The sequence below is a fragment of the Lethenteron reissneri genome, chromosome 23 (genome assembly GCF_015708825.2).
Source record: "Lethenteron reissneri isolate LAM-NWPU_2019-01 chromosome 23, ASM1570882v1, whole genome shotgun sequence".
Classification (NCBI taxonomy): Eukaryota; Metazoa; Chordata; class Hyperoartia; order Petromyzontiformes; family Petromyzontidae; genus Lethenteron; species Lethenteron reissneri.
In genome coordinates this window covers 4,969,408-4,993,099 of record NC_083801.1, presented here as the reverse complement: position 1 = coordinate 4,993,099, position 23,692 = coordinate 4,969,408, and the positions used below count along the sequence as shown (strand labels likewise).

Below are 23,692 nucleotides of genomic sequence, written 5' to 3'. Positions count from 1 at the left end.
TGTGCTTGTGCACCGCTGCCACCAAACAATGTTTAATTGAGGAAGCTGGCTGGGTGGATCACATTTAATCATGTGCTGTGAAACTTCAAAACCCACTGGGCTGAAAGCATGGTGTATCCAGTCTTGTAACCTTGTGAATGCAACACCAATAAGAAAGGCATTGGCCAAACATACAAATGCAACACTGCATTGAAAATCCATGATGAGGCAATACTATTTATCCTCATAAAAGCATTTATTTAAAATATTAACACTGTTATTGCAAACTGTTGAACATCATAATGCACACACACACCACCTCGCATGGCCATAAAGCTCACTTAACTGATACACTATTGAATTAGTAAAACATAATATGCATTTCGATCATAAGCATACCCCATTTTAGTTTGGCATTCAGAAGTTTTCACGTAAAATTTAAGTCATCCACACCACAATACGTAGCAATTGGATTTTAGGGACTTTTTTTCAAAATAAAACCACAGATAACACTAAAATTACACAATTAAGTTTCATGCCAACAGGTTAATAATACCAAACAATGATTCGGATAATACAAAGAGGCTGTAAAATAGCCATGATGTTATTCAATAAAATCTCAATCAAAATTGAACGTCTCCATATTTTACAAACATGAATGGGGAAGTGTGTGCTGGGCATTGAAAAAAGTTGATTATTTTCAGCAAAAAAGTATCCTCAAAACACTTCACGTGTACACATCCGACGCTGCCACACCGCAGCGACGAGTTTCATTATACTTTCACAAGTCACGGCAGGAGTTTCATCACACATGGAAATGTATTTCGGCTTAAGATTGAGCAGTTCTCATCTCGATGGCTTCTAAGCCAGTGATGAGATGTTCTTGATGGGAGAGCAAGTCTTTGTCGAGCAGTGTTCTTGATTGCAAGGCCCGCAGGGACAATGGCGCACCCTGGTGGCCTTTAGTGCGGCCCCCAGAAAATAAATAGTGAAAATACCCCCCCCCCCCCCCATCATCGTGCTGCTGTCAAACCCCAAAGGATTTCAACGTGTGGCGGCCTTCACACACACACACTGATGTCTTATCGGTGAAAGTGGCCCCCGCTCTGAACATTAGTGCAGAACGCTGTTTTAGTGGATGACCACTGTTGACTTCCCAGTGGTGCTCATTTAACAGACTCGGGAGACGATTGGTTAAGCCAACCCTGAACTACTAATTAATCTGGACACCTTCCAAAGGTTGAGTTGAACGCTTCGAACCCAGTGCCACTTGGCACGGCGGTGATGTGTGCATTTCATGTTGCGTTTGGAAAAGATACATTATTCACCATTCCACACTGGTAAAACAACCAGCAAGCTGCAAGTCACAATAAGAACAATGATCAACGGTGTTTCCTTTAAAAGAGTTTGGAACAAGCCAACAACGTCATAGCAATATGGGCCTCGTGGATTGTCAGTTAACTTCATAGGTTTGAGAATTGCTGCTCAGCTTTGAGCCCAACGTGAATCGTACTCAATTCACAAAGCAACTTGTCAATAAGATCAAACTCGACAAGCTGGCACGGAGATGGCTCCCAAACGACGCGGCGTCCTCACCTTTGCCCGGCCGCTATATGCGATAAAATTGCCTTTCAAAAAGGGGCTTTAAAAAAAGTCAGCCGACTGAAGTTTCGCCAACGAAACAACCTCGTCGGTGGAAGGGTCGATCGTCGACACGGACCCCCGGCTGTCGTCGTTGAGGCTCGCTTTGAGACAGCGGCAGCAGCAAAGGGCGTGGAGGAGGTGGAGGAGGTGGAGGAGGTGGAGAAGGTGGCAGCTCCCTACTTGGGGATCCCGGCCTGCAGGATGCTCGAGAGGAGAACCTTGTCCTGGAGAGCGTGCTCCACGTCGCTCTGGTCGATCTTCAACGACACCTGCCCAGACACAACGGACGTTACTTCACGTGCATGTGCGTGTGTGCGTGCAGCTCTCAGATTGAGGTCGAGTCAAAAAGTGTCTCTCTTGCCCTGCGTCGAGTTTCAAGCGCCTTGTCTTTAACCCGGCTGAGAACTCGTGAAACCAAAATTAATCTTAAATTATGGCTTTGCGCACAAAGAAGATCTCATCAGGCCACCATATCCAATGCCATGGACGTCATCATACCTTGTCATCAGTTCCTCCCTACTGCCAGATCAAACTACTATTGTGCAGGAGATACCCGACATCTAATACCTGCTGCTACAGTATCCCGTCATCAGAGTATTGCGCTCTTGCTCAAGGTTGTTGACCTCTGTGTGTCGCTCCAATGTCCAGCGAGATAAAACAACCATCCTGTACACACGTCCAAACCTGCAACGACCTCCTGTTTCTGATCACGTTACATGCCCTCCTTCCACGTACTACCCATAACTTCTGTATAACGCGCCATGTAGTTCACTTACTCGTCTTGCTCTGGGGGATATCGAATTCCTAATGTCCGAGCACGTTTGCTGCACGGCGATATAAATATAATTGTTTATCAAAAACAACCGCCAGCGATCGGTACCTTCATGAGGCGAGCCTCCTTGGAGTTCTTGATGGTCAGGATTCCTCGGGCCTCCAGCAGACTGCACAGCGCCAGGCACTCCGACTGGTGCAACCGCGCCATCTGGTGCCTCTGGCAGACTCCGGTGTACGTCTCGTGGATCTGGGGACACGACCAAAAACCCATGTCAGACCTTGACCCCCGCGAGCAATAAGGGAGCATCAATGATGGCCGAAGTGACACCGATTTTAATCGATAGGACTCCCTTCGTTTAATTTATACTGTAAAGTACTGCGATACCCTCTTTAATGGGGGCGAGTTTTTACTCGAGAAATAATAAATTGAATGAATGGTATAGACAACAAAGGCTCCCCCCGTATCACCATTAACAGACTGTTGGGGCGTGTGCCGAGCGAGGGGGCACCTACGCAGCCAGGCGTGATGCACAAGGGAGTGGCCAATTCCAGCAGGTCGTTATTTGAGGCTGAATCGACCTAGGCGAGCCCCAGGACCAGTTCAAATATTTCGAAACAGTTATTGATCCCGAGCGGGAATCGAACTTGTGTCGCCAGGTTCGTAGCGCAGTGCGCTAACCGCTACACTCCCGCCACTGGTAGAGTGTACACATGCATCAATTCCCAGCATAACTTGTGGCGAGTTCCTCATCCATGATTTCCCGTCCAAAGATGTTAGGGACAGGCCACTAAGGGGTGATTCACATCCTGCTGATTGTGGGTAGTCATGAACATTTCTGCATGGATCTAGATGCAGTTCCCGGCAAAAACAAGTAGCCGGGTGCACACGCAGTCCATAATCATTAACAGCTGCTACAATTTGACAGCCATCAGCATGGCTGCTGAAGTGGACATGGCCAGGGGAGAATCTGTGGGCATGTGCTGGAAATGTAATTGCATCTCTGGTGGATTCTAAAACTATAAACTATTTTATTTTACCAGGTAAGGCCCACCGAGCTGTAGAGCTCTTTTTTCAGAAGTGACCTGGCCACAAATGATAGCTCAATGAAATGGTTTTATCACGTGGAGATTTACAGAAACCTAACACTCTCAAAGCATGTGGGGGGGGGGGGGAACCAGAGGACCCAGGAGAAAAATCCACACGACCACGTGGAGAGAAAACACGCAAACTACAAATATACAGCAGGCGCCAGGGTCGGGATTGAATCCACGATCTCCTGCATACCAGGCGACATAGTTGACATCTCGCCACCACGGCGCCCCATGCCCAGAACTCGCAGACTCGGAGCCGGTGGGAAGTTAAACCCAGCGTGACGGCAGAGCGTAGGAAGGTGCGTCACGTGCATCCACTGGCAACACTTGTGTGCGCCCTCCCGACACTGCTGATCTCCGAGCTGCCCACCTGACTTATACAAGCCGAGTTGGGCTGCCACTGTCAATCACGCATAGCGTTTGGCTCCGATGGCACTGCGTCCCTCTGGTGCTTTTCAGTCAGCTTTGCTACATACGCGTCACCGACTCGAAACGTTGGGTACGCTCGCATACGAATGTTCAATCGAGGGGTTCTCCAGGTAAAATAGTTTCGACAACAGAAACGTCTGGCTGCCTGCCGTGTGTGACGGGGCTGGTGATGAATGTGTGGAAGCGGATCGAGAGTTGGCAGGTGTTGCCAATTAGCGTTGTAAATGGGGTACTCTGCAGCTGCCAGGAAATGTGCTCATGACATCTCACGTTTGGCAGGATGTCCCAGCAGGGATGCAATTCTACCATTAAGAATATATATATGCGCAGTCTCCAACTAAATTTTAAAAACTTTCAATATTTTCACCCAAATGACTGATTCTACAATGAGTGCCAAAGATTGGGCCTTCAAACAAAGCCTATCACACCACGGTGGCGAGATGTTAACTACCTCGCCTCGTTTACAGGAGGTCGTGGGTTCGATCTCAACCCGGCCGCCTGTATATTTCGAATTGGTATGTTCTGACTGTGGTCACGTGGATTTTTCTCAGAGTTCTCTGGTGTTTCCCTCCACATTTACAAACATACGTTTCGTGTATTTGGCTGCTAAAAATTACCACGCGATAAGCCACTTCGTTGAGCTATCATTTGTGGTCAGGTCGCGTGTGAAAAAATGCTACATAGCTCAGTGACCCTTACCTGGTAACATAAAAAGTAGCCGAATAGCTGCAAATCAACATCATCGACAACCACATTGAATCATCGTCACTTTTGTCTAATCCCATTACGCTATTATTTTACGGAACTGGGGGCGGTTCTCATCTGCAGTGGCAGCTCCTCGATTATTGTCTGAAGCAGGGAGAAACAAGTTGTCATTTTAACGGACCCTTGAAATTTAGCTTTACATCAACAAAAAAACAAAGCTAGCCCATCAGTTCCAGGTTTGCTAATGGTCTGCGATGTCTTGCATACATGCACACACACCTATATAAATAAAAAATGTAATTTTTTTCATGGAAATGAATAATTCATTCCTGCAACTAATGGGCCTCAGAGATATACGTATCCCAGTCGTCTTTGTTCACAATGAATACATGGGTTCAAAATCCACATCGGTCAATTGATTAAATGTTTTACATATATATGTTTTAAATGTTTTAAATCAAACAAACCCCTTCAATTATTTATCACCCACAATTTGCCAGGGCACTAAGTATTCATATATTTTATTATTATTATTTATGGTAAGTGGCAATATAATGAAGTTTCAAAGGTTAACAAGAATGTAAGCAGTCAATAAAAGCACATTTATCTACGATTAAGAATTTTATTTACCCCAAATTTTATGGCCTTGTTTTGGCCGACCCTGGCATTTTTATTTAACCACGAGCCAGGTCGCCCTCCCAGGTACCAAGCCACCCACCCACCAGACCATCCACCCCAGGGTCCGGGCCTCCCACCCACCCAAGGTACAAGGCCACCCACGGCACCCCAGCTCACAGGCCAAACATCTACCAGGTCACCGGCTCACCTTGCCAAAGGTGAACTCCCTGACCTTGCCACTGCGCACCAGCATCAGCAGCGTGATGACGAGCAGCTTCTGCTGCAGGGGAAAGCTGCCGCCATGGTCCCCGGCGCGTGACGCCATGGGGCTCCCGTAGACCTCCGAGAGCACGGCGGAGATCTGCGGGAGGGTCACCCTGCGGGGCACCGTCGTCGTGAGCGCAGGGCCTGTACTCGCACAAAGGAACCGTGGAGGGTCATGAGAATCAGCTACCAAACACACACAGGTGGACGGCGTACTGATACAAATCTAAGCCCCGCCCCCCCAAGTTTTTAATTGCAATCGCCAAGCAGCAATCATTTTAAGATTTCCAACACATTTTTACGAAGGCATTTCACAATCAGAATATTTATTTATACTGGTGGAATCAGAAGAGCTATAAAGCTCTTTTTATATATGTCCAGTAGGGGCAGGTCACAACTTCAACAACAAACAATACAAAAACACGAGAGGAGTGCAAAGTATAGGAAAGGTAAACACATCGCTTAAAACATACAAATAAAATAAAGCAATTTTTTTTTCATACCAGTTAAGGCCCACTGAGACATTAGCTTTTATTCAGAAACGACCCAGCCACATATTATAGCTTAATAAAGCCTCTCATCCTCATCGGTTGTTACAACCTTACATGGCCCTTCAGAGGAGTGATCATCACAGGCTAATACAACTATGAAATGTAGTTCTCCATGCTCGACTGTGCCAAATTAAGTGAAACACCAAACGCCGTGACTTTTGGGCAATTGCTGGTGTCCAGGCTGAGAGAATCAACTTGCTTTGCCTAAGACGCTGGTTTAATCTGCGGTGACTGCCCGGATTTGAACCCATGATCTCGGCAGAGATGGCTCAGCGTTCTCAAGGCATTAGCCCCGAAGAAACACCTGGCTACCTCCTGTTGTTAACATGTTAATTAGCCAGCGATATTATAATTAAGGGCACATGCCCACTATGTTCGAATGTTATAGCCGAAATATGTCATTACCTTCAACCTAAATATAATATTTACCCGAGACACGAAATTTACTCTGACAGATGGGGGGGGGGGGGGGACAATGGTAGATATTGAAATCACTCGGCAACCCCCCCCCATCCCCCCCACAGGAATACATCACGAGACATTAAATGCATTCAGTGAGAAGAGGAAGAATATAAAACAACGTCAATTATTATGATTGTGCCACTGCACTCTGCACTGTAGGGCCTTCTTAATATTCCGAACAGAGACTGGGCGTTCTTGCCTCCCTCCCTCACCTTCTCCATTGGGGCTCAGCACCGTTTGCTTCCTGATTTCGCCTCCAAGTTTTTCCACAGCTCGCCTGCCGCGAGAAATAACAACGCTCGGTGAACGGGGGAGGAGATCGTCGAAGTGAACAAACAAGGAAGAGGGAGTCAAAAGTGCAATTCAAACATTGAAGGGATGGACGGAAATCTTGAGTGCTTCACACAACCCATCCAACCGTGGTCAAGTTACTGCTGGATGAAAGGCAGTCCCCCCCCCACCCCCTCCAAGCCGTTAACCTCTCCACGTGCAAGACATGCTACTGTTCTGAGAACATTCTGCCATCTCCTGGCCACCACACACCGTTCAAGCAGAAGAGGTGGGCAGTCAGAAGAAAACCAAACGGTTCGGCAGGTTCGTGGCGTGGCGAGATAATCACTGCGCCACCGCTCTCCACGTGCATGAACTTGGGCGCAGTTACCTGCAGACATCGAGCGCCTTGCGGGCATCCCCAGACATGGCTGACACCTTCCTGGCGCAGAACTGCACAGCGGCCGGGTCCACCACACCCTCCTTCAGCTGCAGCACAGAGGGGAAACGGCAGCGCCGTTAGTGAACAGCAGCAGCAGCTAACCACGATAATCAAAGGACCATCATCAATACGTGCACACGTATTTATACGCGCGTGTGTGTGCCTGTTTAAGAAGTCCTATCGGAGGGAACACACAAATCCGAAATGCAGCCGGGAACACGAAATGCCAAATTTAAACAGCAAACACGATTCACAATTCTGCATATGCATTCTCTAACGTTCAGGAATCGCATCGCAAACATTTATAACTGTTATCCAAAAAGGTAAACTCCGAGGAAGTTATTTGACAGTGGTTTGCTTTGTTGATGCATTTTCCGCACCTCCGATTAGCACGGTTGGCTACGTACGGTGCGAAAGAAGTTCAACACACACACACACACGTAAACGTGAGTGTGCGATGCGTTGTGATGCAACGCTCGCCTTCTCGGCAGGGTGTGCAGACGACGCCGTGGTCTTACTGTCGTTTTCTTGAGTACGATGTTCAAGAAAATGTTCTCGCGTAATGGAATAGTCATTTCAACATTATTTTAAATAGGTACTTCATAAATAGCTTGGGAGGAGCAGTGTATAGGTTTTGTTTGGGGTTGGTCCTATATATAATGTACGGTTCTGTATGATGCAATTAGCATGAATGACGCAAGATAAAATTTATAATCATCATGAATAAAAACAGGCCACTCTCCCACAGATTCTAACCATTATACCAATAATTAAATCACACATTTGCATTATACAAATACATCAACAGTGGCAAATGGAATTCTATAACGAGATAACCACGCTCCTTAGCACACAGAGTAGCAACAATTGTCATCCCAGGCTGGCCGTGTCTTGGAAACTAAATGCCATTCATTTAGCGGCCGCAGCAACCGATTCAGAACTTTCAGCACGACAGCCATTTATTCAGATGGAAATTGCTTACAACGCATCATTAAATGAAAACGTCTTGGCAATACATCCAAGTCACTTGCTGCACCAATCCTTCACACCTCCAGCAGGCTTTGCCAAAATTCATCCCCTTGTGAGTGACCTAGGCAGATTGATAACAGCTTGCGCATTATCCGCTTATGTGGGGTGGCTATGTGTAGGTGGTGGAGACTCTTGGCGCAAGGTACACAGTTGGGGGATCCATGCATTGTGGGCTGCTGCTTGTGTTGGCAAAGTGGGTTAATTATTATTATATAATAATCGCACCCCCGTATGGTACAAAATAAGTTCAACATGCATACATACATACATATATCGGGTGTTGGCCGAGCGTGGCAGTAGTAATCGTTGCTGCATCGACTTGCAGTTGAGTCTAATCGAGTTCATTAATTGGCCGACAACACCTCTATATATATATGGAGTGCAGCAGAGCTTGGGACATTGTTGGCAGCGGCTCACCGCGTGGCTGCCTTCCTGCTTGCCTGTGGCTCCGAGTCGTTCTCTCTCTACGAGAGCGAGCGAGTGCTGTGCGGTGCGTTACAAGTTAACATGGTACTGGTAGGAACCTCCTGGTTACACCAGCCCACTTGGGATTATTCTGTCCGTCCATCCGTTGTGCATCCAAAAATGGGAGGGGTGGGGCTGGGTGGGGAGGGGCTGGGTGGGGAGGGGCTGGGTGGGGAGGGGAGGGTGGGAAGGGGCTGGGTGGGGAGGATGGGGCTGGGAGGGGTGGGGGGGCTGGGTGGAGAGGGGCTGGTCACCCCGTGTTGCCCTTAAAAAACTCAACGTTAAACCTACTCACGCCGGCCACTGGCCATTCTGGCGAATTGCCCGATGATGCTGGATGCATTTACCAGCGTAACGTCTTACTCAAAAACTGTAAATGTTGTGGATTCACTCTTCAACACACCGGTGGGCTAAAGAAGTGAACTATTTGTCTTTTGTCAACATGACACTTTCTTTGCTGATTGGCCGTGTCGGGTGGTGGAGGGTTACGACACATTTATAAATAACGCGATCTCACCCAAAACCGTTTATTATGAATAATATTGGTCGCGAAAGCCTACGTGTTAAACTGCCCTGATTTAGATTGCTTCGCCATTATCTTCCCGAGTATTTTTACACAAGAGAGAGAGCAAACTACAATTCCCGGAGAAAATCGAGCCTTATATGGCGGATACCACGTGCTTACCCCCGATAGCCGGTCCTGCAGAATGGCCAGGATCTGATCGCGGGAATATGGAGGGAAGTTGACAAGATGCGGCTGGTGGCTTCGGAGAGCTTGCAGCCGCGGCAGGATGCGGTCCGTCAGGTCCAGCGCGTTTGCCACCCCTAAGGGACGGACAAAAGACAGCAGGGTCAAGCACTGCTAGTGATCAGCTATTCAGGCTGGTACGAGCCCCGAGGGGTGGTATGGTGAGCACTGGCTTCCCCAGAGTTGTCCCATGTTCTCAGATTACACCAGCCACTAATTTTAGGCCGTGTTGACCTCGGTGAGTCACAAGGTCCGAAGTTCACATTCTGCCTAACATCTTGTGCCGTTCCTGACAAGGACTGCAGTCCCGTGTGTTACACTACCACTCTGGCGTGTGTGCGTGTGCCCGTAGACATGGCAATATAGCCACAGATTATTGGGAAACGTTCCGTTAGTGAGCACCTATTAAAGCAAGAACACCAAAGGGGGGGACGGTCAGGCATCACATCTCACCACCTTTTGTCTTACCAGTGCTGATAGTCGAACACAACATCGGGTACTCATTTTAGGCCCGAGCCAACATCAAGGAGGCCCAGAATCGGTTTGGATACTGCTTGCCCCTTAGTCAAAACCAGGCCACCAGGTTTGCAACGCAGCAGATCTAGAAAAATAATAAATGTGCTTGAGCCCTCGGAGCCTTGAAAGTATCCAGTGATATTATTTCAATCCTTCCTCGAAAAATATAAAATAAAAAGCATTACACTGACACTGGATGACTCCTGCATGAATTGAATTTGAATCCCACGATTCCACGACGTCCAATTCTTACAGGAATCAGGAGTAAATACCCATTAATTGCAATGTAAATCCTATCAGGGTCATTGTGCCACCTAGTGGCGACTGTTGGAATTTTGACTTAAAGCTTTCGTGACTGCAAGAATTCATATTATTTGGGTCTTTCGGTAAAGCCACGTAGATAGAAAAATAATTTAAAAAATATCACGACATTTCGATCGCAACACAAGCAATCGTCATCAGGTGAAAAATATTGCGAGAGAGCTACTAAGGCAGGAAAAAAGATATTTGTTCCTGCCTCAGTAGCTCTCACGCGATCTACATGGCTTTACCGAATGACCCAAATACTGTTGGAATTGCCAACGGAATATCGTTTGCATGGAGATTCTGTTCGCGATTCTCTCAGAGCGTCAAAAGAATGCCTCCGCCCCCTCATTCCTTTCGATGGGAATTCCTGCGTCTTAACTGGGACGGAATCCTGCTTGATGAAAAAATTGTGGAGTAGGAGCGATGGACGCTCGTAAATTTAGCGTTGCGCAATGAAATGCAAATTGTGAACGGTAAATGCACGCAATGTGAGAGAACACGGGTCTCCTACTTTGAGTTGAAAGACGCGGTGGTGGGGATTATGTTAATTTAAAACTTTTGAGTTTTTCAATCATTTGCCACTGACCTCATGGAGCGTTTTAAGTGGGAAATAGTTTTTTTTTTTCTAGATTTGAAGCTTTCGTGACTGCAAGGATTCATATTCCCAGGTTTTTTCGGTAAAGTCACGTAGGTAAAACATTAATACAGCTGTCGTGGCTGTGACGGTTCCACCTGAAGACGGAGGCTTGTGTTGCCTCCGAAACGTCGTGATTTTTATTTTACTTTTATTAATTTTAATGTTTTACCTACGTGACTTTACCGAAAAAACCTGGGAATATGAAATTGTTTTTTCTTCCCCGCAAATGGCGTTCATTATTTGCTTTGTTGTTCCTTCCGCCTCTCACCGTCGTCCAGCAACGTGTGTGCTGTATTGGTGGGGGGGCGGCAGTAATTACCGATGAGTACGAGGCGAGAGTTGGGAAGAGCTGGCCACTCGAACATGGTGTAGAGCACCTCCTGTGCACGGCTGTCCAACTGGTCCATCTCGTCCAAAACCAACACACTGCACACACGTAAACCAAGACAACAAAAAACATCCCCCTCTATAAATCCTTTCTAATAACGGTAGGGCGAGTATTGTTATAGCAAGCACCTATTAGGACCGGCACGGCACCTTGCTCATCTCGTCAAGGAGCAAAAACCATCACGTGAACTCCGGTGATCCTCACAGCGGCTTCTGGCTGGCTATCGAACTAAGAGGGTCACTGCTTCGCTCGGGCGCTTTCAAATGAGCTTCTGTGGCCGTCTGGAACGCCCTTCCTTCTGATATTAGGACGCCACTGGAGATATGCACTTTTAAATCAGCTAGATTGAAAACTAATTTGTTCAGAATTGCTTTTCGAGTTTGGTTTGTCCTTCCCACGCACGTCCGATTTGCCAGTTGGCTACGTGTGGTGCGAAAGAAGTCCAAGATACATACAAGGGCCAGCACCACTCCTGGCCACCTTTGTCTCCCCAATGCTGCTGTTTACAACACTACACACCAGGTACTCATTTAAAGCCGACTTGGCCTAGCGGAGGCCCAGGACCAATTCTGATATTCGTCACCGATGTTGGCTGTGATCGGGAATCGAAATCAGGTCAACGGGTTTAGTGTAACGCGCTAACCACTACGCGATTGCTCCCTCCACTGCACACACACACACCCGGGAAACCCTCGTTTAGGCTCATAGGCTGAGTATAGGAGCCAGAGTTTTTATTGGTCACCTCTTAATGCCAGACCGTAAGAGCGTTATGTACCCAGTACCACCCCGGGTAATCCATCTATCCACTGCCGATGCGTACACAGCGCAATTTTTTAAGGTCAGGATTAATGTACATTACATTTAACTCGATATACATATCTCTCTCTGCTCGCGCTTTAATGGCATTTGGATGCGCAATTAAAAAAATGAAACGAAGAGTGAGAAAACGAGAGCGCGGATTCCCATGATTGTATAATCATTAAGAGGATCATTAGTTTGTCGTTTGCTGCTCTGGGCGAACGCTGGTAGATTCTCGCCGTTGTGCGACAAGCCATCGAATTCCCGCACTCAGTTCCAACCTTGGCAGATTGGTCACAACATGCAGTCCCCCCAAGTCACTAATGATAAAACGGTGCGCTCATGTTGATGAACAAATCAGGCATCATGAAAAGAAGGGTATTGAAAAGCCTCTCTAGGATTAAGGGCAGACATTGGCATGGTTGGGCACGCCCGTTATCCCAGGAACTTTGGTAAGGAGGGTTGTGGTGGATCGTGCAGATTTCATCATTTGTTGCGGGAACCAATCTGCTGGGCTTCTCGATTCCCACGGGTGGGAGGAAAACAACCGATGAGAGTTACCTGGGAGATCAGATGTTTGACTCAAAAACAAAAACCTAACACCGCAACATGAAGTTGCATAGACATCTTTAGACAGTGATGGCGTCTCGATTGGTTAGAGCAGTGTTCGTCATTGCAAGGCCCACAGGCCACTGGCGGCCCCCGGAGGCCTTTCGTGCCGCCCCCGACAATACACAAATGTACAAACACCCCATCGTGCTGTCAAACCCAATTGTTTAAAATGTGTGGCGCCTCACACCGATGACGTTTTATTAACAAAAGTAGCCCCTCCCCCTCTGAAAATTAGTGAAGAACACTGGTTTATAAGACCTCGTTTGATGAGGTGCGGCGTTTTCCTTACATCATGGGCCCCGATTTGGTGACAATTCTCTCCAGCTGCCTTGCATGGTCTCTGCTGCCAACCCCGGAGGTCTTCTCCCCGGCCTCTCCGAGCTTTGACAGGACAGCCGGGTACACGGCTTGCGACGAGGTCAGCGGCATGCAGTTTAGGAAGACGACCCTTGCACTGCTCAGCATCGTCTGCACAGGAAACACACGAGACAGATATGAGGATTAGGTGGCGTGCTTGCACATTAACACCATTTAATGCCAAATCGAATAAAACAGAAACATTATCCTTATTCCCCCTCTACCAATCTTTACTTCGTATGTTCGTGTGGACCGTGTCATTGCTTGCTTTGCATCTGGTCAGTATGTATGTTGAATTTCTTTCGCACCGTAAGTAACCCACCGTGCTGATCAGGAGTACGGGGCTCCATCACATTTATTCCTGTATTTCAGTCGTATTACGACAATGTACTTTGTTGACTGGGAAGTGCTGCTGCTGCAGAGCACATGACTTACAATTGAAAGGGCACGTGTTGTAATCATTGCTCATCTCAGTAGCCTTTACTTGAATCGATACCGAAAAGGGAATATTTATTGTACATTACTTGACCTTGTCTGCAAACAAATCCCACACCGCCAAGCGAGGCGGTGCTGTGGTCGGAGTGCCGACTCTCACCGTAGGACGGTGGAGAAGCCCCAATCCCACTAGGGCAGGGGTGGAGGGCAGGGGTTGGCAGCCTGCGGCTTCGGAGCAGCGCTTAAAATGACTGCAGTGCAGCTCTTGAAAAATTGAGCTTTGTACCGAATTCGAAAAATATGTCTCTTCCAATGTTATTTTGGTTGCCAACCCCTGATCATGGGCGTTCAGTTTACCATGCGTGTCCGGTTTACCACGGGAGTCCGGTTTACCATGGGCAGCAGTCGGAAAACCTGCGGCTCTTTAAGGTTTGCTTCGTCACGTTATTTATAAAGGACCACCATCTCGTATTCACATTATTGCATTGCGGCTGTTGAAAGGTCTTTTTAAATATAAACATACAAACAAAGAATTTGAAAAATAAATTGCCCCTCTTGTGATTTTGTTTGCCGGCCTGTGCACTCGTGTTCACGGGGAGCACATCGTACCTCTGGAAAACGCAAATTTCTTGTCAAGTGACAAGAAATGTAGAATTTCCAGAATATCCAGCACTCGCTCAGGGTCACCTCATTGGGCAATTTGAGCAGCAGACGCTAAACAAATGCCTTGTTATTTTATCATGGAATAAAAATGTTCAGCCATTTGTCAATCCACTGCAGGATGAGGGCCTCCCTTACTAAGAAATAATTACACGCTTTTCAGTGCGCGTTCGTGAAGGGGTGCGGGGGCTGATTTAGACAGTACTTGCCATTGATGTTTGCCGTGGTCAGGAATCAAACTTGGCTTGCAGAGTTCATAGCGCAATGTGCTAACCGCTGCAGCACCGCTCCCATCTCTCTCTTGCATTGCATGTACATTACACATAATAGTACCTGTGTATCTCGCCGAATTGGTTAACCTCTAAAATAAATATTATAATGCTGAAAGCATCAACCTAGCCTCCTGAAATATTCTCATGCTCAAAGAGTCAACCTAGCCTCCTTGTGGTCACACGCTTGCCAGGTCACCAGGTTCAAACAAGAACACGTCTCTACAAAAAACACACCACATCACGTTTCGGCGTAAAGACAACAGCCCTCGCGTGACATTGTCCTCAGCCGGGGCACCGAATGAGTTTTCCCAAACAAAACTGCCTCCCACCGAGCAACCAACACGTCAATCCCCAGCCTCACCATTCCTAAAATCCATTACGACATATTTAACAATTTCAGCGAACAAAGTGACGCGCCTGCAGTGCGAGCATGCTTGTGAAGATATAGATTGAAATACACTCTCTGGCGTGTATGCACACGAAATGTACGTAATATACGAGCTAATCAGACATTCAATGGAGCTCCATGTTGGGTGTCAAAACAACCGTGACTCACATTGGTCTGAATTGCTTAGAACTCGATGTTTTACATCGGTGCCCGTGGGAATTCGTTTTTTAATGTTGAGTAAATCTGCCACTGTGCAAATCCGTGCTCAAAGAGCGTGATTAAACTGTTCTTGCCAAACACAATACAGACGTGTGCCAAGTTTACTATCCATACACAGCACTGCTGAAAAAAAAATGTCTTACCCATTATGTAAAAATAACAGCAGCAGCATTGGGGAAGACACCACTGCACTACTGGGATTACTGAATTAGGCGATCGTCAACAACAACGCTCTGTCCAATAGATCCCATCAGGGCTATTAGGAAATCTGTAACAATTAGGATATCTGTAATCAATCATTCTGCAGACAGGGCTGGGCATCACACAAGGTCACACACGCCAAAGACAATAACCGGTGGTGCCATGACAATGCCTGCTGGAGACGACAGCACAGTTGTTATATTATAATGCTCAAAGAAACGTGCGTTTGGATTATTTAGCGGCTATAAATTTCCACACGATAAGCCACTTTGCCGAGCCATCATTTGTGGCCAAGTCACTTCTGGAAAAAGCTAATAGCTCAAGTGGGCTTTACCTGGTAAAAAAAATACAAATTTTGCGTGATTTATTTGCCTTTGCTTTGCACTCCTACCGTGTTTTTGTATTGTTTGTTGCTGTAACGTTTCGAACACCCCCTCCCCCCCCAACTGGGCATCTATAACAAAAAAACTTCACATCTCATTGGATTCCTTCAGTATAGATATTTTGATTCTGAAGTAGGTCTACAAGGCAGTGTTACTACATAAAGTGTTATAAGCAGGCTATGTCCAGAAATCATTGTACCATGCAGAGCAATTAGGAACTGGTCAAAAGAAACGTCGACCAGAGTCGAAGGTCCGTACAACGTCCCAGTATGAGCTCTCCAGACCAGACTCAAGGAAAACTTTCGAGGAAATGCTGCAACAGATGGACAGACGAATTAAGTTCGTCACATATTGTATGGATGCTGGGTTTGGCTCAGGCACTAAGTGTGATCTACGGTTGTTAATCCAAAGCCCAGAATTTTTTTTTACTAATAATCTACATTACTCTGCAGCCAGGGGGTGCTGTAGCTCAGGGAGGCTGCCACCGTCATCAACAAACTTTTAACGAAGCAAGTCACCACTTCGGAGACATCATTCGCACGAGCAGGCCATTGCATGCCAACCATCCAAATTTGCCTAATTACATGCAAATTGCTCAATTGGAATATACAGAGCAATCAGTCGACCCCCGCCCCCTCCGACTGCAAAAACTTTGCAGGACCCTTCTGATAAAGAGTTGTTACTTATACAGCTCTGGCTGTGTGCCACGTGAAGATTTATACCTATGGCCAAAAAAACCAAGAATCTGCCCGATCTCATCAGATATCAGAAACGAAGCTGGGCCGAGGCCTGGACACTGCTTGAACGAGCAACCATCGTGAACAACAGCTGATACAGGCTGTGGTGTTACATAGTGGGCAGTGCTTCAAAATCCATTATTGCACTGCACTTCTATGATCCAACATCTTCGCTCTCCGCTCTAACTGAACAACACCGACCTGCGTGGTGGTGATATGTAAACGCCCTTGCCTGGTATGGAGGAGGTTGTGGGTTCGATCCCAAAACTGACGCCGATATATTTTTGGAGTTTGCATGTCTCTTACTCTCCGTGGTCGCGTGGATTTTTCTCCGTGTGCTCCGGTTTTTCCCTCCACAATTAGAAACATGCGTTGAGAGTATTTGGCTGCTTTAAATTTCCACATAAGCCACTTCGCTGAAAAAGAGCTATAAATTAGCATAGCTCAGTGGGCCTTACCTGGTTTAAAAAAAAAAAAACCCAACAACCTTCGGTCAATGACCCGCACGGGCAATCCAGCAACGGACTGACGCCAAAGAACGTGCTTGTATGCTTCGCGAAACGGACAGTCGGGCGACGGGCAGCTGACCTTCATGCTGTGCAGGATGTGCTTGAGGCAGGCCGTCTTGCCGGTGCCCGGCGCGCCCGAGATGTAGAGGCTGCCGGGCACCCGCGCCACCACGTGCTCCTCCACAAACGCGACGATGGCCGCGGTCTCCCGCTCGCGACACAGCAGCCGCTCCGGGTTGGCCGTGTGCAGAGCCTTCTTGGCGAGCGCATAGCACTCCCCTGCGCACGTCACAAGTGCCGCGCAGCAGCCATCGCGTTATTCCGCGCGTCTGCGGAAATACTTTATCCGTGCCCCTATTTTTCCACGGCTGCCTGTATATATGTAGGCAACCATGCTCGTCGTAAACCGCAAAACGCCCTTCTGATTATTCCCCCATTTTTTTGCGGCTTGGTGGAATTCATCAATCGTGTAGTTTTTTTGTACCGTTTGTTGTTGTAACTTTCTGAACCCGTCCTTACTTGACATCAGTGGTTCGTCTTCTTGGTTCCTTCAGTAAAGTCACGTAGAATTGAAATAATAAAATAATAACAAAAAAACATAATAAAATTATTCTCACGACGTTTCGGCCAGAATGCAAGTAGCTGTCCTCAGGTGGAGAACAGGTCTGTCGAGGAGTCGTCAACGAGACAGATTCTCCTCGACAGACCTGTTCTCCACCTGAGGACGGCTACTTGCGTTGTGGCTGAAACGTCGTGAGAATTATTTTATTATGTTTTATTTTTATTATTTTATTATTTCAATTCTACGTGACTTTACCGAAAGAACCAAGAAGATGAATCCCTGCAGTCACGAAAGCTTTAAATCGAAACACACACACACCTTCTTGTCGCACGACCCGCAGGACGGCCGGCGTCGTGGGTGTCCTTTCCGACGAGGCGGTGGCTCTCTCCCGGGCGGCGTCGCTCTTCGGCGCAGTGGCCCCCTCTCCAAGGCGGCGTGCGCCCTGCTGCTTCTCGATCGGCGAGATGACGCGGAGGGGGTTGGGTGGAGCATCCTCGAACTGCAGCTTCTTGCGCGTGGTCAGCACCGGCGACTTGAGTGCCGCCGCCGCCGTCACCGCCACGGCGGCATTCTCCTTCTGTCTCTTGGTGGGCGAGCATTCCAGCAGGTGCGGCACATTGAGGGTGTTCTCCTCTCCTGCGGGGCGGGACCGGCCATCAACGTGGAGTCGTCAATGTGGAGTTACGCGACTTGAAGCTTGATGACAAAATTATCAGGTACCTTCTATCTATTTAGGGAAGCACCGAATGCAGCACAGCAAGTAGGCCGTTTGCCCTGAATTAGGAGTGTTATCGCACGTACATGCGGGTTCTCGGTGTACTCGTTGTTTAAATTAATGTAGCCTACACAACACAGTTGTGTTTCTTGTAGTCAGCTGAGAGGCACTGCGGTCAGAGTGCTATGGTTAGAATCGTGGTACTTTGGTCAGCATATTTTTACGTAATTGTTGGCGCGAGGGGCGCGTCAGCAATATTTCCCACCCAGTTGTTATCAGGGAAATCAGTGGACTCAGTCAATATTGCTTGTGTACATAAATAGCCAATTACCATACTTGGAGTTCCTCATTCACTGCCATCTCTCACATAACTTATCTCAGTCTGCGTCCAGGCCAGTTGTTTTTTTTGAACAAATTAACACTACGTTCGAGCTGCGAATTAAACTCCCAATTGAGGATTGATTAATATTAGAAACGTTCTGAGATCGCTCTGCTGTGAGGGGGTCAATGGTTGTCAATTTCAACACTGAGATTATACAACGACCACACACGATCGTGCATTCCGGATGTAAAATTACAAAAAGAATTACAATGCTTTCAGCTAAGCCGCCACCAAAGCTTGAACGCACTAAGTGGTTAATTACAATTGGCGGTACTGTAATTAGTGTTGCGAGGCAAGTGAACGAAACAATGCAGACAGAACACACACATTTTAGAATGCAATGAGCATTTGCATGAAAATAAAAGAGATATATGCAGCGAATATCCCCCTGTGTACGGTATTCCCTCGTCATTCATTAACGTGCTATACTAGCGAATGGCATGTGTAACTTTTACACGACTGCCCTGAGAGAGATAAAGTGATGAGGTATAAAGTGAGGAGATAAAGAGATGTTTAATTAACATTTTTCACATATTTGACAGCTCATTTACATATTTATCATTATCCTCGAAATTTCCTCTTCGCGGGCATTACCGGAACATATCCCTCGCGAATAACGAAGGGAATGCTGTACACTACAGCGGCCATCCCCCCTCTGTACACCAACTAATCAAGATTCACAATCGCTTGTGGCTGTAACCCAACCTTTCCTTACCGAGGCGCTTGCGGGGTGAGAGTGGCTGGCTGAGCCCCGTAGTGCCGTTCCTCCCCCTGTTTCCACTGCGTGGGGTCACCTCGAGCTTGTCCTTCCGCGCCGATGAGCGCGTCTTGCGGCGCGGAAACGCGATTGCCGTCTGCACCAGGGAGCACTCGGCCATGGCTGACGTGTCTGCACGGACACGCGGTGACAGCGGATGGTGAGAAATGTTTCACAGTACCGTTGGGGTGCCACGGTGGAGAGATGTTAACTACCTCGCCTGGTATGCAGGAGGTCGTGGGTTCGATCCCAACCCTGACGCCTGCTGCTGTATATTTGGAGTTTGTGGTCATGTGGATTTTTGTCCGGGTCCTTCGGTTTTTACCTCCACATTTAGAAACATGCATTTAGAGTATTTGGCTGATATCCATTTTCACGTGATAAGCCACTTTGTTCAGCTATCATTTGTGGCAAGGTCGCTTTTGAACAACAGCTATACATCTCAATGGGGCTTCCTTGGTAAAATAAAGCATAGTTTTTTAAATATGAATAAATTTCGATTTAAAGCTTTCGTGACTGCAGGGATTCATCTTCTTGGTTCTTTCGGTAAAATCACGTAGAAGGGAAATAATAAAAATAAAACATAATAAAATACAATTCTCACGACGTTTCCACCACAACGCAAGCAGCCGTCCTCAGGTGAAGAACAGGTCTGTCGGAAAGCATTCAGACGCTGTCTTTCTGACAGACCTGTTCTTCACCTGAGGAAGGCTGCTTGCGTTGTGGCCGAAACGTTGTGAGAATTGTATTTTATTATGTTTTATTTTTATTATTTCCCTTCTACGTGACTTTACCGAAAGAACAAAGATAAATATGAATAGTTTATAGTTTTACTTAGTTTGTTTACCTGGATAAACATCAGTACGAGACAAACAACGAACAATTGGGTGCTATGCTTGTATCGTTACGAAAATAATATTGATCCACGGCATCGCAGCAACTTGACTGATTTTTTTTGTTGACGAGGGTAAGAAACATTCAACTGGTATACGCTTCCGGGACTAAACAATGACCTAATCATACTTGGTTCCCACCTACAAGCCCAAGCTTGTCAGCAATAGCTCGTGTACAAAGCACTTGCATATTTAAGGAACTAAGATATTCAAGTGTATTATACAACTTGGGAAATCATGGCAATACGGACACAAAGTGGCATCCTGAATCCTCATCATATTCTACAAAACTCATTAATCATATTCTACAAAACTCATTAAATTTACCTACAAATTCTTACTTGATATTTTGAATGCAGGGTCTTCCATCGCCAACATTCTAACCGGGTTGAAACTAAAATCAGCAAGGTAATGGCATAATCGTACAAAACAAGGTCACACAGTGCTACTCTTAAGCAGTGGGCGAGTTGAGGATAATTCTAATTTCCCCCATACGACAGCTTTGGAGCACCGGCCACGGCTGACATTAGTGATATCAGAACCGATCCTGCCATCGTGAGTGACATTACACGGGGCAGGGCCTTCATCCACCGGTATTTTTTCATGGCCATGAAGGCTAGTCGCTAAAGTGGCACTAACGGACATTCACAACTCACACAAAGGCTACAAAAGTCCAGGCGAAGGAGAGGTTTCCACTTGAGTGTGTTTTCGTTTCCACGGGGCAGTGAGGCCCCATACGCTGTGTATGTTTAAATACGGTGAGAAATGAAAACTGCTGTGGATACTAAAGCACGAGGTGACATTAGCACAGCAATTAAAACCACACACACAGACAGACAGCATCGACTGATGAGGAACATTCAACTGGTTTTGACATAATTATATTCTGTAAAACAAAGGTGAAAACAATTCTTTACCAAAAGCTGTAAATCACAACACAAATTACTAAGATATTAGTATCATCCGATTGGTATTTAGAGTGAAAATTACTTTGCAGATTCGCTTGCTGTTAACAGGCACAACTTCACGCGATGTAAGTACGGTACTGTACTGCATCCTAACTCGATGTTGGTGTACGCACCCTCGATGTTGGTGGTAAGCGACTTTTCCCTCAACCTCAAAACCGTACTAGCCGACTCAATAACTGATGATGTCGTAAAGATAAGTGAAGGTTTAGAAAGCCAGGGTTCTTTGGCGCCTAGAGACCTCAACCGTTCGTGAAAGCGCGAATCGGTGGCGCGGCACGGACCGTCGATGGGTTTAGGCGCGAAATCAACAATCGACAATTCTACATCCCCCGGCCACAAGCTCAGCTCTTATATTAACACACGAACACAGCACAATCAGCTCTTATTAACACACCAACACAGCACAATCTAGCACTAACATTCTCTCTCATACACCGTACAGTAAAGTTAGTTATTACGGGTAACATTTGCGTACGTGGAATACCGTTGTACACGACCGACTCTCATTGTGCTCATACAGGAGTGTTTTAATGGTAAAAAATCTAAGACAGCTATCTCAAACACGCACTGATGGATAAAAGAAGGGCCTCTTCGTCGATTCAAAGACTATTCACGCACCGACACCGACGTTTAAGCCATAACCGGGATTCGGTTCGAACCTAGGCCGCGTGGTCGATGGCGCAGCGCCTCTGGCCTTAATTCAGTCACTGTAACTAATCCTGAGGTAAGCATTGTGCGCACAAACTAAGCACACACAGCGTACACTAACAACGTCTCGTTAGAGTTTTAGTCAACAACGCGGTCAGTTTTTTTAATCCGCAACGCCGCCTTGTTGTTAACGAGAAGCGTGCTCGGTACAGTGCGCGCCAAATCACTAACCCCGCTTCGGACGTTACCTCCGCGATTATCTTACTTCAGCAAATAACACGAACAACAAACAGAACATACCGCTACCGTCTCCACGCCGAGGCACGTACCGGGCAAGGTGGTGGATACCGGTGTTGTGAGGCTGTAGAGTGTAGAGCGAGTGAATGAATGAGCAGGAGGTGACGACCCGGGGCTGCTGCTGCTGCTTCTGTTGCTGTTTTGCCCGCGCTCTGCTCAGATCGCAATTTCCCGCCAACACGCGTGACGCAGATTTGGCGCGAGTGCGTCAGCCAATGGGATCGCGCGGTGGGCGGGCGATCGCTGACGTCGGCAAAATGTCGCAACGCCATTGGACAAGACCGCCCCCCCCCCATCATCCCCGTGCGCCCCCTCTCGCCCCTCCCTCCCCTCGCCCCTCCCCTCTGTGGGCGGGGCTATTGAGGGAATAAATTATCGGGTTCTTGGGTTTCTCGTGGCGGTGGGAGATCATTTGCATAACAAAGGTTATTGTTGTTCTTGGTTCTCTCGGTAAAGCCACGCAGAAGGGAAATAATACAAAAATATAAATATATTATTTCCCTTCTACGTGACTTTACCGAAAGAACCAAGAATATGAATCCCTGTAGTCACGAAAGCTTTAAATTAAAAATGTTTAAGATTATTGTTGTTTTTATTTGGGGGCTAGATCGCGTAAAATAACAAAACTTTATTTCCTCGTTAAACACCGCCACCACCCGACACAGCCAATTAAGTGAGGTTTGTCACGTAAACAAACCGCAATCCGAATGACTGCCCGCGACTTTTCAAATTGGTATTGTTGTTGTTATTGACACGTTGTTGTAACTTTCTGACATTTGAGAGAGAGAGAGAGAGAAAGAGCTTCACAGCTCACCGGATTTCTCCAGGATCAATGAAGATGCCGAGGCCCAGTAGGGGGCCACAGACGCAGAGTCTAGGGGGTGGGGGGCAGAGGGGCAATTGATGTAATTCGGTAAACACTCGTCCTTATGGACTTTGAAATCATACAGATTGAAAAACTCTTTTTTTTTTAGAACTATAATCGAGCAAAAAAAAATTCTAAACCAAGCCCGGCTTTCGCCATTGGGGCCGCCCATAAATGACGTCACGCACCTAGGGGGGGAGGGGTCAAAAATCGTAAAAAAATCGCGTGACGTCATTTATGGACGGCCCCATTGGCATATTATTATTTATATATGATTTACATCACCGCGTGATTTTCAATGTGTCGTGTGAGACCCGATTCCTTTCTGCCTTTGTCTCCCTAGTCGTGATGCCTTTACTCAATTGAGGCTGAGTCGACCTACGGGAGGCCCAGGACTGGTTCAGATATACATACAGACACAGACACATCAACACGGGGAGGGAAGGCGAGCCCACGGTTAGTTATAAATGAAAGTACGTATCAAATTGTGTCGACACGCTCATATAATCATACTATTTATATCAGAATATGTATTTATACTGGAGCAATCCGATCAAATATTAAGCAATTTTTTTTACAAATGCCCAGTAGGTTCCACAGATGTCTAGGAGGGCGTTTTCCAGTTTGCCTTTACAGCTGCTATAAAGTATAAACTCGTGTAGCATGCAGGATTTTAAAAAAATGTGACCTCCTTTGTTTGTAGAGAAAGAAAAAT

The 23,692-nt window shown here is 46.8% G+C and overlaps 1 protein-coding gene across 1 annotated transcript; it reads right to left on the bottom strand.

Moving 5' to 3' along the window:
* Positions 1-1,665: 1,665 nt before the first annotated feature.
* LOC133345758 (cell division control protein 6 homolog) lies at positions 1,666-22,258 on the bottom strand. The gene is made up of 12 exons (XM_061556724.1): positions 22,145-22,258; positions 19,265-19,438; positions 17,771-18,088; positions 16,970-17,169; positions 13,019-13,197; positions 11,251-11,357; positions 9,410-9,549; positions 7,180-7,277; positions 6,731-6,795; positions 5,450-5,649; positions 2,504-2,644; positions 1,666-1,892 (listed from the first exon to the last, which is right to left on the bottom strand). Exons 2-12 carry the CDS (start codon positions 19,425-19,427, stop codon positions 1,800-1,802), a joined length of 1,704 nt encoding a protein of 567 aa, XP_061412708.1. The 5' UTR covers positions 19,428-19,438; positions 22,145-22,258; the 3' UTR covers positions 1,666-1,799.
* Between the last annotated feature and the right edge of the window lie 1,434 nt (positions 22,259-23,692).

What these genes read in the sequence shown, in the direction of transcription:
- LOC133345758 (XM_061556724.1), bottom strand. Translation starts at nt 19,427, where the DNA reads ATGGCCGAGTGCTCCCTGGTGCAGACGGCAATCGCGTTTCCGCGCCGC. An exon ending in TGCAGGACCGGCTATCGGGG is followed by an intron (nt 7,278 to 9,409) that starts GTAAGCACGTGG and finishes TCTGTGCTGCAG; the next exon opens with CTGAAGGAGGGTGTGGTGGA. An exon ending in GCTGAGCCCCAATGGAGAAG is followed by an intron (nt 5,650 to 6,730) that starts GTGAGGGAGGGA and finishes GTGCGAGTACAG; the next exon opens with GCCCTGCGCTCACGACGACG.